Below are 12,970 nucleotides of genomic sequence, written 5' to 3' on the forward strand. Positions count from 1 at the left end.
GACCAGAATATTAGCAACAATCGAATGGGGTTCAGAATCGGAATAGAATAATAATAGAACACTAGATTACCAGATTATGGATGTTTCTTGGCTGGTTCAGAATCTTCAGCAGAGAGTCAGAGAGAGAAGCAGATAACAGATAGTTTACTTGAAGATGTTGTGAGAATAAAGATGATAACATTGATTTAAATTGAGAAGAGGGAAAGATTTGATTAGAGAATTTCTTGGATACTGAAGGCATGCACAGGCTCTGATTGGGGAAGAGAATTGGTGGAACGTGAATGGGGGCAGAGATGGTTAGCAGATTTAATTGGGCTGCAGGAGATTTGTTTTGATTTTTGGTATATAATATCTTTTGTTATTATTATTATTATTATTATTATACATAAAATGTTCTAGATAATTAACAATGGGGCTAGTCTTTGTATAAAAATCATGGGTAATATATTGTAGGTGATTGTTTTACAAATCACGATTCTCGTTTATTGGTTTTTGTTTCATTTTATTCGGTCACCGGACATAACATAGAATGTCGTTTGGTGTTTGAGTTATATGTTTTGGATAACCGGTATGATTAAATAATTCTTGGAATGTTTCTTAAAACTTTCGAGTTATCGGGCTCGGGTTCGTTTCGGTTAAACTAGTGCTTGTTCGTTTTGTTTTTATTTGGCCAAGCCTATCGACATACGGTTCGGTTCGACCAACACTATGTTCGGTATCTATATTAAATAAAAAATAGCCCTATATTTGGGGTTGTCACACCTTGTTCCTTGTACCCGTACCAGCACCAGCTAAGACATTGAAATAGAAAGATAATACCTGTTAAACGTCATAATTCCTACTATTTTTATATGAAATATTCACGCAATGTAAACAACTTTATTACCGTCGATCTCCTCAAATTTTACAGAACTCATATTTGTAGCAGTCACCTTCCTCCTTTTTGAATCACTCACTACATCCAATAATTAGCCAATCAAACAAAGTAAGCATTATATGTAAAATTTATTTTATATTTATATCCCTTGATTTTGATATATATAAAATTCAAACAAAGTAACTTTCTAACCTTTATTATGATCTACATTTACACCATTAAAGGTGAAGCAGACCTTTTTATCCTTTTAGACTCACTCACTACAAACAATTACCAAAAACTTTACACTTCTTAAAACTTAACATACTAACGAAAACGTAACATACCTTGGCTTTGTTTTTGCATACTATCTATCCATGAACGATTATCAATGACAAAGTCTGTACACATTAACACAACATGTTGGATTTGAGTCCATAATTTACAAAATCTAAAAATGTGTTACTAATAATAATACAATAACAGATCATTACCATCATTTTTGTTCTCATCTCCAATTAATATGGATGATCTTTTCAAAGATCTTTTATTACTTTTCCCTATATCTCAGTAGCTTTTCCTACACACATGATAAAACAATATTAGATGATACTTTGACAACCGAAACACATGATAATAAACATTAAATTGAACCCATAATTTTAACATTGACATCTATAATTTACATGACATACACCTGTGTATATCAACATATTAAAAAATATATACAAACTCAGCCATATCATTGACATTAACATTGATATCTGTATTTCACAAAAACTTACACGCGTGCAAAATATACTAGACTAAGCCATATTTTAAATAATACAAGCAAATCCCATAATATTAACATTGACATCTATAATTTTTATAATTTACACCGATATAAATTTTATAACATTCCTTATAATTCACAAAAACTTACACGCGTGCAAAATATACTAGACTCAGCCATATTTTAATTAATACAAGCAAATCTCATAACAATAAAGCTACTGAAAAAATTTAAAGCTACTGATGTCCTGGTTTACATTGCAAATCAAATCTACTTCCTAACAACTCAATTGAATCGCAATTGAACTTTACACTATCATATATATAAGTCAACGTAATGGCTATGATAATATAATTGAAATATACTGAAATCTTATGCATAAAATTAATAATAAAGCAATTGATAAGACAAAAATCTAATACAAAAAATAAATAATGAAGCAATTAAATTTGATTACTCTAAATTCAATGTTGCAGATGACCAACCTACGATGAGTTAACTGGTGGAAATCGACTTCCATTTGGATGAATATTTATTACTCCTAATCTGTATAATTAGGGATAAGGGGATACGAATTTGAATTTCAATTTCAATTTACATAACAATCGGGGTGATAAACTGATCGTCTTCTCTGTTTTTGGAATCAACCCTAATAGAATTCAAAAATATCATGGATACAAACACATGTATATAAATTTTTTTGACGATATTACCCTTACCAGATTAAATAAATAATATTCAGTTTGATTTATAATTACAAACATGCCACTGATCTTATTAACAGCAGATATGTAAATCAATGGATAGGATGGGTTCTTTTAGTTGTTAATTATTTTTGGGTTCTTAGAGAATACCATCCCTATATAGGGCTAGATGATGTATGTACCTGGAAAACAGTTTTCAGAAGAGTTTTAATTGCAGCCTGCTCAAGCATGACACCACCTATATATGTAGCACAAACTTATTTATAAACTAAATCTAAAACAACTAAACAAGTCAAATCAGCAACTAGCAAACTTACATATTTACAAGCACTATATCAGAAAGCGCGAGTGCGAAACAAGAGATTAAAAGCATACATTCACATGATCATTGATTGCGTAAATTAAGTTAAACTTGGAACTGATAAGAGTACAAGACATGAACACATGATGAAGCTTAAGTTCCACTTATGCATAAACTAATTATCTAGAAACATACCATTTCCGCCTGAACCGTTTATCATGTCATGTGAAAACATATTAAAATCACCCTCACTATGCAAGTCATGAGATACATCTATTAATACAGTATCAATCGCATCGCCATCCTCCATATCCAACTCATGAGGGGTCTGCTCGGCTCGAATATGACATCCATTGAACAAAAACTTAATGGAGTTAAGGTCAAATGACTGCCTGTTACAATATGCATCCATCAGCCTTTTAAATTGCGTGCTTCGCCTGATTCTAAACAACACTTCATTTTTATCCTTTGCTTTCACAGTCACACTGATGATATGACCACTTTGATCTCCAGCCACCTTCTTGTTTTCCTTATTCATTTTTTTCGCAAAATTTCACCACCAGTCAAAACTTTCTGAGAAAAAAAAAAAAAAAAACTTACCAAATGTTGCTGATTTTATGTTGCAATAAATCACATTATTCATATATATATCATATAATTATACTAAAAATCACTGCATTTTCAGTTCAATTATTCTCTTTTCTCCACTCACAGCCACTTTCAGAAAATATTAAAAAATTATACTGCATGAACAGTGAGATTCCAAATTTAACTTTCTCGTATAACATTCTCTCTTTAATTTCTACTCACAACCACTGGTCATACCATATAGTTTGCAAATCTCACTCCCATATTTTTAGAGAACGGGTTGAGAATGCTCGTATTTGGAATGAGCTTTAAGGGGTGTTTGGGATTGTTTTTTAAGTGAGACGTAAAAGTTAATAAGTTACAGTTTTGTAACTTATTAACTTATTGAAAAGTTATAAAATGGTTTCATAAAGAATCCCAAACACCCCCTTAGAACATAAAAATAGATCAAATGTATACATAAATACATACATATACTATACAGAGATAGATTCTTTTATAATGCAACTAAATATAAACATGCAAAAGTTGATACTAGAATCATCTACTAAAACATGGTGGTGAAGATATCAACATTATAGTAAAATGATATTCCAGCAAAATAACTAAAAGAAAGAAAAATCGATGAATAATATTAATGCATTTTACCTGGGAAACAATAAGCATGCAGAGAGAGTGTGACTTTTGGGATAACTTTCTTGAAAAATGTTAAAAGGTCTTCTTTTCGTAAGTTTTAATTGTTTGGTTGGTGTTGTGGTTTGCATATTTTCAAGTGTGCTCCTCGTAGTATAATAATAGTTACACGGTTGGTGGTCCTAGTTAATATTTAAATTTTTCGTAACATATGTGGTCCTTAGTAGCTAATGTCGTTGAAACTTCAGTTAAATACATATTAAATTACTTATTTACTCTTGAAGATAAAAAAATTAAGTTTAATAATAATAAATATTAAATCCATGTGGGCCCCACACAACCTTACTTGTTCATCTTCAACCACCATTACCGTTTTTCGATAGTCCCAGAACATCACACACCAAACGACCACTGGTGGCTGAGATCTAGTGGTGGGTAAGGGTGGAAGTTGAAGATGAAGGTGGGTGGTGTAGTGGGTATTTAATTATTTAATATTTTTTATAACATGTTTTTTTTTAAGTTTTTTTTAATTGTTTTTGTCTTTTATCAATGGTAAAATGGACATTTCACACTCACTTAAAGAATAAAGTCAACTATCATCCATAACAATGAGTGTTATTGTTTTGAAAACTGACCCATAAAAACAAATTAGTAAATTGTAAACCTTTAAAAGCAAGTTTGTAATTAGGGAACTATGGGAATCAAGAATGCAAGAACCCAAAATCATAGGGACCAACCAAGCAATTAACCAATTTATAATGCAACTCAGATAATTAAAGAGCTGATTACAAATATTATAGATGTAAACAAGCTTACCCTGTGTTTTTATAGACTCGAGCTCAACTCATTTCGAGTTATACATGTAATGATCGAGCTCGGCTTGTTTTTTTGTCTATCAATTATTTTACTTATACTTTATACTTATTCATTGCATTTTAATTCTAACATATATCTCTATTTGGGCGTCGCGACGGAATGGGTAAACGCATTATGGTAAATGTTTTGTGAAAAAAGTTTCATTCCCAAAGTTTGAGAGACTAAAACGTAAATAGTGAAGCTAAAGTTGAGGGCCCAAAGACCGGTTACAAACTTACAATCATGTACGCTCGATTAGCCCACCTGTGTTGAAGTTGCGGAAACACTGTCCGGAAGACCTTGTTTACAAAATGCATAGTCAGGAACTCTCGTATTAGAGCACATGGCGACACATGATTAACGCCCATAAAATACAGTCTAGTCCGCTCAGGCGCTCATGTTTGGACGAAAAAAACTCTACAGCAATATTTGTTGGAAACACAAAATCGGGACGTCAATCAATCAATCATGCCCAGTAAAATCCCACCGATAGCAAAGCTATAAGTAGGGTCTGGGGAGGGTGGGATGTAGGCACACCGTACCTCTATCCAAAGGAATAGAGAGGTGGCTTCCAGAGAGACCCTCGGCTCTAAGTACATGTGAATGAAGCAAAATAAAGGAAATCAAAGTTTAACAGTTATATAAAAACTACTACTAATTATAATAATATTAATAATAAGATCACATTTTAACAGCTATACAAAATCGGGACGTGTGAGCTTAAAATGAAAGCATGTTCATGTGAAAGGAAAGAGACAAGGACGGTCGTGAAACAAGAGACAAGAAGGGTCTATGGTGCAATGCTGAGATGGCAGGCCCGTAAGCCCTCACGTTGCAGATGATCTAATACTGAACTCACGACCCACTCATGAACGAGCACCAACCTGCATTGAATTTCTGGTTCCAATACTGCCCTTACGTTAACAAGTGAATCCGTCTTTCCTACCACATGAGTCTAACACACAAAAGTACAAGTTTCAAATCCCAACACTACAACGAAACTTCAAAGTACAGCAACACCATATCACGCTTACAGAATCTAAAGTTCCGCCCTACGGAGTTGAACAAGTGAGGATGTGTGACTTGAACTTCTCCAGCTCGTCGATAACCTCCTCTTGTGGTCTATAAATCAAATCAATCATCCTCCATATCTACAAATACAGTCATCAAATAAAATAATTAAGTACACGGTTATCATATAAAATCAGTCATTGTTATTAAATTATATAGCAAGACCCTACCTGTAGTGTACCACCGCCACCAGTACTTTCACCATCATCAGACACACTGACAATTGTCCATGGATCATGTGAGTTCCAGTGAAAATCAACCACCTTATCCCTGCGATCGTAGGATACACACCATTGATTTGATTTGTATAAATGCAATTGAAAGTAATATATTGAAATTAAACGGTCAAAGACACCATTAAGCATAGATTTTATTATCATATGTAATACGTTTATTATTAGTGCAACTCTTGGGTGGGTGTCCTAACGGTTTTGATCCGAACTTAATATTTACATGTTTGATCGGTTACCCGACCGGCCCATTATTGCAATCTCTATCAAATGCTAAGAAAAACAACACTTTGTACCTGTGGCCAGAGTGACGGAACAGTAAGCCCGGTGCGAATTTAGAGGCTGGGCCAGAGCGTTCACCGATCTGTATTTAAAAGAACATGTTTACATATAAATGCTCTTTTTATCCTTCAAATAGAAGACCTTAAATGTAAATAAAACTTAATTAACCATGAAGAGTTATATACAGCTTCCCACCTTATTGTGATCCCAAATGTTCAACACACCATCCTCGGCTGAACTTCCAAAGATAGACGATTTATCGGGAGACCACTGAAATATATTTATTTAACTCCATGAATAATGTACTATAGTGAGAACGGTGTAAAAAACAAAAAGAAAAAAAGGCTCCAAAATGTTAATACCTGTACGCAAAGAACTGCAGCATTGTGATTAGCAAATACGTGGACAGGTGATCCAACCCCATTAGAAGTGAGATTTCGACGATCAAACAAACGAACAGTGTTATCAGCCGACCTGAAAAGAAATATATTCAAATATTTTAGTGAATGTCAATATACGATCTTATGTAGTAAACTAGTAACTAAATCAGCATAATATAACATATATGTGTTTTACCCTGTTAAGATTAAGTTGTCATCAATTGGGTTCCAGTCAACACAATGGAGATCAGCGTTATGAGCTTTCTCAACCTGCAAATAATCATATAAACTAACCTTAAGTTTATACATGGGATACATTTAGTTCATATATGGTACTTTAGGATAGGAGAAAAGCACAAATCACTAGCTTTTGTTGTGTTACTTGTGTATACACGCATATATCTTTGTATATTCTATATAACCCATGTTCCAGAAAAATACGACACAAGATTACCATAACAGACAAACAAACGAACTAGTTGAAATCCTATATAACAAGTGTGATAATTACCTTGACAACTGGAGAAGACCCGGTTCTTGCATCCCATAGAATAAGACAAGAATCATCACCAACACTACAGAACTCTTGTGCACTTCATAACATAGATAACAAATAAATAAAATTTCTGTTAGCAGGTTGTAACCGTAAAACCAACTTCATTTTAATTTAATTCTTTTTAGCTACCAGGTTGGCCTAGTAGAGATAAAGCTCAACCGGCATCAACCCATACACAAGTAAACGGGCCGAGATTGCCACCAATATGGATAAAAGAAATCATGTTCACGTTAGAAAGAAAAACTGTGACATACCTAGTTGGGCAAAATTGCACATCTTCAACAGTATCGTCATGCCCTTGGAAAACACCTCTTGCTTGAATTTTAGGGCTCTCAGTAGGTGGTTTATCATCAGTAGCCTTTGGGCTTTTACCACCGGCATCAGAATCTGTTGCCAAAGTCGAGATATGATCATGAATACTCCACAACACAACTGATTTATCCTTGCCTGTCACAACCAAAACAACAAATTAAATTAACTATTAACTAAACTTGTTATTATAACTAAAACTTTGGTTTAGCAAAACAAAACATAAAATCTAGTTGCAGTACATCACCTCCAGATAGTACAAAAGGTTCAGTTTGGCACATAGCAAGAGCAAACTCAGCATTTTCTTGATGACCAGTCAAGATCTGCAAGGTAAAGAATATAAAAAATATGAACTTTTTGCCTTTAAAGTTGAGAAAAAATGCCTTTGACCCGTTCCATGAGTAAATGAGTCAATCGGGTTACAGTTCGACTCACCAGATCAGGGTGGGACTCTGTGGCTCCCAAGACAGCATGGCGATTGGGTTGAGCTTCAACATCCCAGATAAGAACCTGGTTTGAAGGGGAAAAGGACGAATTATAAAATATATTGATTCAACTATAAAAACTAACTAAATATGGATAAAAAAGGAGATTCAATGCATACATCAGGACTGTCTGTGTGTGTAGCTACAATTTTGCTGTTCTGAGGAAGCTCCCTGATGCGATTTACCTTCACAAATAATAGTGAACATCAAATAAACATATATGATAAGTAGATGGAGAAACAAGTGCATCTGATAAAATAGTTTTAGAGTTCAAATTAACACAATAAAAACGATTACAATATAATTTGAAATAAAGAACCAAGTTTGAAGGACTTTTACTCCCTTCTCAAAATAACCTATATTCATATTTCACAACAATGTCCTTTTGGTCATATTATGTATTATCTTTTAAAATGATCAGATTGCAAGGATTATTACCTCTCCAGGATGGATAATGGTTTTAAACTTCTTAACGAAGGGAGACCGTGCTTCTTCATTGAACTACAACAAGTCAAACACAGTCATTAAATAAATAATTTCACAAAAATTAGAAATCAAGAATTCATCCTTGTGTGAGAAAAAAACAAACCACTTCAGATCACTGTAACTCACCTGTGCTATGTGTTCAGCAGCTGCAACTCTTGGTTTGACAATTTCACAATTTGCAATCACGAGTGTGTTTGGAACACTTCCATCAGTCTGTAAAAACATTTGAGGATGATTAAATAGGACAACAAATAGAAAACAGCTTATATCTGGTAATTAAAACTTCTAATATTACACCTGTTCCGAAAGGTAGAGTCGTTGGCGATTCTTGTAAGTAGCTTGCTCTATCAGTGGCCCCCATCTATTAACAAAACAATAGCCAATGTGAGTAGCATGCAATTAACCCAACTAAAAATAAAACTTATAAAATTTCAAAATCAGTACACGCTTTATCCACATTTCATTACAAGGGAAAAATTTATGCCCTAAAACAATATTGGGAATTAATAATCACCTGCCCTCTGTCATATCAACAAAAAATAATCAAAGTTTTAGTTACTCTACCAGGGGCAGGGGTGAACAATAACCAAACCGTTAACCGAAAACCGACGAAACCAAACAGAAATTATCCGAAAACCAAACTAACCAAAAACCGAGTAACCGAAAATCAGTGATCTTTTGACCGAAATTAACCGAAACGAACCATTCATATTTTCATATATTTCTAGCTTTTATATGTCTGTTTCATTTATTTCATATATACGCCGATTTCATGTATTTATACATCCACTCCATGTATGTATAGTTTTATACCTCCATTTCATGTATATATACCTCGATTTCATGTATTTATAACTCTACCTCGTGTATTTAACTATTTATACCTCCATTTCAAGTATTTAAACCACCATAATTTTACGTATTCATACCACCATTGCATGTGTTTATACCTTCATTTCAAGTATTTGTACCTACATTTCATGTATATATACAGTACCTCCATTTCATGTATCTGTAAGCAAAACTAACCGAACCAAACCGACAAACTAACCAAATAAACCTAACCACTTAACCGAAAACCAATTGGTTAACAAAATAAACTAACCGATAACTTTAATTTCAGTTTCAGCTAATAACCAAACCTAACCATGAACACACCATACCTAAACCATAAACCCTAAACCCTAACCAAAGTAAGTTTCAACAATATTATCATACACATCTAACAAAATGCAGCTACAGTTAATGAATTTAAGCAACAAACGGCAGCTTAAATTAAACAGCAACTGAAATTGTAAAACAAAACAAAACCCTAGAATGTACGATACTAACCGGCAGGAAAGAGAAGGCCAGACGAGATTGTGATTAGCGAGCCAGTCGTAGAGAACCGGTACGAGTGACTTCCACTGTGAGTACCGTTCGTTCACCGACGGCTGCTGCTGTTGTTTCCCGCCACCTACTCGATCCTTCATTTTTGTCACTCAAGCTCCACTGCTATGAGAGATACACACGAATGTATGTAAGTTTTGTTTTTATATACGTCTGAATAATAAATGAACTTGTCTATGTTATTATTGTTGTTCTTTTAGGAAAAAAAATTATTATTATTACATGATATTTGATTCCGGAACTGATCTAGAACCGGTTTCTACACATATCTACCTGCGAGTATGATCTGGTATTGGTATTCTCTCTGGAATGGGTCCACATTTACCCCGTCAATACCCGACCTGGCCCTACCCGAAACCTGGAAAAAACCCGCTCAAATAACTATACCTGGTTCCGGTTCTTGAAAATACCGGGTTTGTGCACCTCTAGTTAGGCCACCACTCCGGGTAGACTCTGTTGTCTTAACTGGGCCACGTTGGCTTCGGAGTTTGGCTTGTGTGTTCCTCAGGAGATCATACCATCGGCTGCCACTTGACAGAGAGCAGAACTATGTGACGTAACAAACGGTGGGACGAAAACCTGGGTAAATCGGGATTTGAACTGACAATTTTTACACAAAGCCAAACTCAATTGTTCATATAAAATGGTACAAGCAAGAATTAAACTTGAATATTGCCGGGAGAATCCAAGCCTCAATCAAGCCACGAGTGGGGATCGCTTGTATAGTGGCATAGCATGTGATAAAATATAATAGGACAAAAGTTTAATGACACAAAATAATTAAAAGGAAAATTATTTATCAAGCATGAGCAAATCAGACGGTCTGATATGCGTGTTTAGAGCTCACATGTTCTAATACGAGAGTCCTGGCTATGTATTTCATAAACAAGATGGCCATGACGGTGATTCTGCAAATTCTAACACCAATGGATTAGTCGATCATACATGCTTGTAACCATCGTCTTTGGCCCCTCAACTTTAGCTTCACTACTTACATTTTAGTCTCTCAACTTTGGGAATGCAAATTTTTTCACAAGATTTTTACCATAATGCATTTACCTACTCCGTCGCAACGCACATATAGAGATATTTGTTAAAACTAAAATGCAATAAATATAAGTATAATAATTGATAGATAAAAAACGAATCGAGCTCGAGCAATAGATATATAACTCAAAATGAGTCGAGCTCAAGCCTAAAAAACTTAAGATCAACCTGTTTATATCTCTAATATTTGAATTCAACTCTTTAGTAATCTAATTTTTTTTCATGTATCATAAATTGATTAATAATTTCTTTCATGCCGTATTATATTTTGGCTAATTACTTGGTTGGTCCTTGTGGTTTTGGGTTCTTACATGCTTGATCCCCATAATTCACTAATTACAAATTTGCTCTTAAAGGTTTACAATTTACTACTCATTTGTTTCTATGGTTCAACTTTCATAACAATGACACTTATTGCCATGGATGACAGTTAACTTTATCCGTTAAGTGAGTGTGAAATATTCATTTTACCATTGATAAAAGAAAAAAAAACGTTCAAAAAGATTAAAAAAAACACTATAAAATATATTAAATACGGTTCGTGTCCTTTCCTTGCAGGCGGTGTCCTTTAAACTTTTTTTTTCTACACGTTATGTCCTTTACGCTAACTGGGTTAGAAAAACTCAGTTAAATGCCCTCACGTGAGACGCATGTGAGGGCATTTTTGTCTTTTTGCCTACCCTTCTTCTTCTTCTTCTTCTTCTGTATCTATTAACACACAGATCCGGTAACAATTACGGTATTCCCATGACCTCCACTCTTTATCCCCATCTCTTTCTCTCATCTCTCTCTCTCCTAGCCACCATGACCTCCACCTGCCACCGTTACTAACACCACCACCATCAGGGCAGCCACAAAACCGGTGTATACTAACATGGTTTGGGCATCACGAGGTTGCTTGTTTGCGACGACAGTAGAGGGTACAAGCCTTCTCGTTTCCGGCGACCAAAAGAAGCTCCCTTTGTAGCGATTGGTGGTGATTGAAGCATTAGACGATGATTAGAAGTCCAATCGGACTAGTGACCAAATGAATAAAGGGACGGTAAGTGTACCAAGACCTCGATTAGTGTTCCGCCGGAAACCCTTATTTTAGATCTTAACGGCGATGTGGTTGTTGTCCGTCGGAAACCCTAATTTCATACCTAATAAGCTATTTAGAACACTAATTTTAGATATTAAGTGCGATGGTGTTATTATGGTTGTTTGGTGGTATGGTGTGCAAGTGGCTGCTTCGATTATGTTGAATTGTTGTTGTAGGTTAATTAGGTTTTGTGGTTTTGTGGCTGCCCTGATGTTGGATCTGGAAGAGATGGGGATGAGAGAAAGAGAGATGAGAGAAAGAGATGGGGATAAAGAGTGGAATCTGGGTTTGTGTCTTCTCCGGAGATGGGTTTGTGTCTTCTCCGGCGAGTTTGACCGGAATCTGGGTTTATGGGTTCTCCGGCGGTGGCTGGTGGCGGAGCTATGGTGGCGGTGGTGATCCCTTGGCGAGTTTGACCGGAATCTGGGTTTATTTAGAGGTGTTCATATCTGAAGAAGAAGAAGAAGAAGAAGGGTAGGCAAAAAGACAAAAATGCCCTCACATGCGTCTCACGTGAGGGCATTTAACTGAGTTTTTCTAACCCAGTTAGCGTAAAGGACATAACGTGTAGAAAAAAAAAGTTTAAAGGACACCGCCTGCAAGGAAACTTAGAAAAGGACACGAACCGGTTTTTGGCTTTTTTTAAAGGACAAAATTTGTAATTCTGTCTTGATAAAAGAAAAAAAAACGTTCAAAAAGATTAAAAAAAACACTATAAAATATATTAAATAATTAAATACTCATAACACCACCCACCTTCATATTCAACCTCCACCCTTACCCACCACCGCCATGCACTACAACCACCCCCGCCATGGCTTCATCTCACTCTCTGTCCTCCTTCAACCTCTTCTCCACCTTCATGATACTCATCGTCGACCCGTGGTCGTTTGACGTGTTATGGTATGGGACTTATCAAAAAATGGTCATACGATGATTGTG

General features: G+C 35.1%; 1 protein-coding gene across 1 annotated transcript; it reads right to left on the reverse strand.

Annotated features, from left to right (window-relative positions):
- Positions 1-5,606: 5,606 nt before the first annotated feature.
- On the reverse strand, positions 5,607-10,026 carry LOC143534365 (WD-40 repeat-containing protein MSI4-like). The gene is made up of 15 exons (XM_077028869.1): positions 9,844-10,026; positions 8,809-8,872; positions 8,638-8,724; positions 8,464-8,526; positions 8,145-8,210; positions 7,976-8,050; positions 7,788-7,863; positions 7,486-7,678; positions 7,187-7,268; positions 6,872-6,945; positions 6,658-6,769; positions 6,491-6,565; positions 6,310-6,377; positions 5,954-6,053; positions 5,607-5,863 (listed from the first exon to the last, which is right to left on the reverse strand). The coding sequence occupies exons 1-15, from the start codon at positions 9,981-9,983 to the stop codon at positions 5,765-5,767; spliced, it is 1,374 nt and encodes a 457-aa protein (XP_076884984.1). The 5' UTR covers positions 9,984-10,026; the 3' UTR covers positions 5,607-5,764.
- Between the last annotated feature and the right edge of the window lie 2,944 nt (positions 10,027-12,970).

This window comes from Bidens hawaiensis, unplaced genomic scaffold, assembly GCF_021521415.1.
Source record: "Bidens hawaiensis isolate Kalapana, Puna unplaced genomic scaffold, B.hawaiensis_p1.1 tig00010132_1, whole genome shotgun sequence".
Lineage (NCBI taxonomy): Eukaryota > Viridiplantae > Streptophyta > Magnoliopsida > Asterales > Asteraceae > Bidens > Bidens hawaiensis.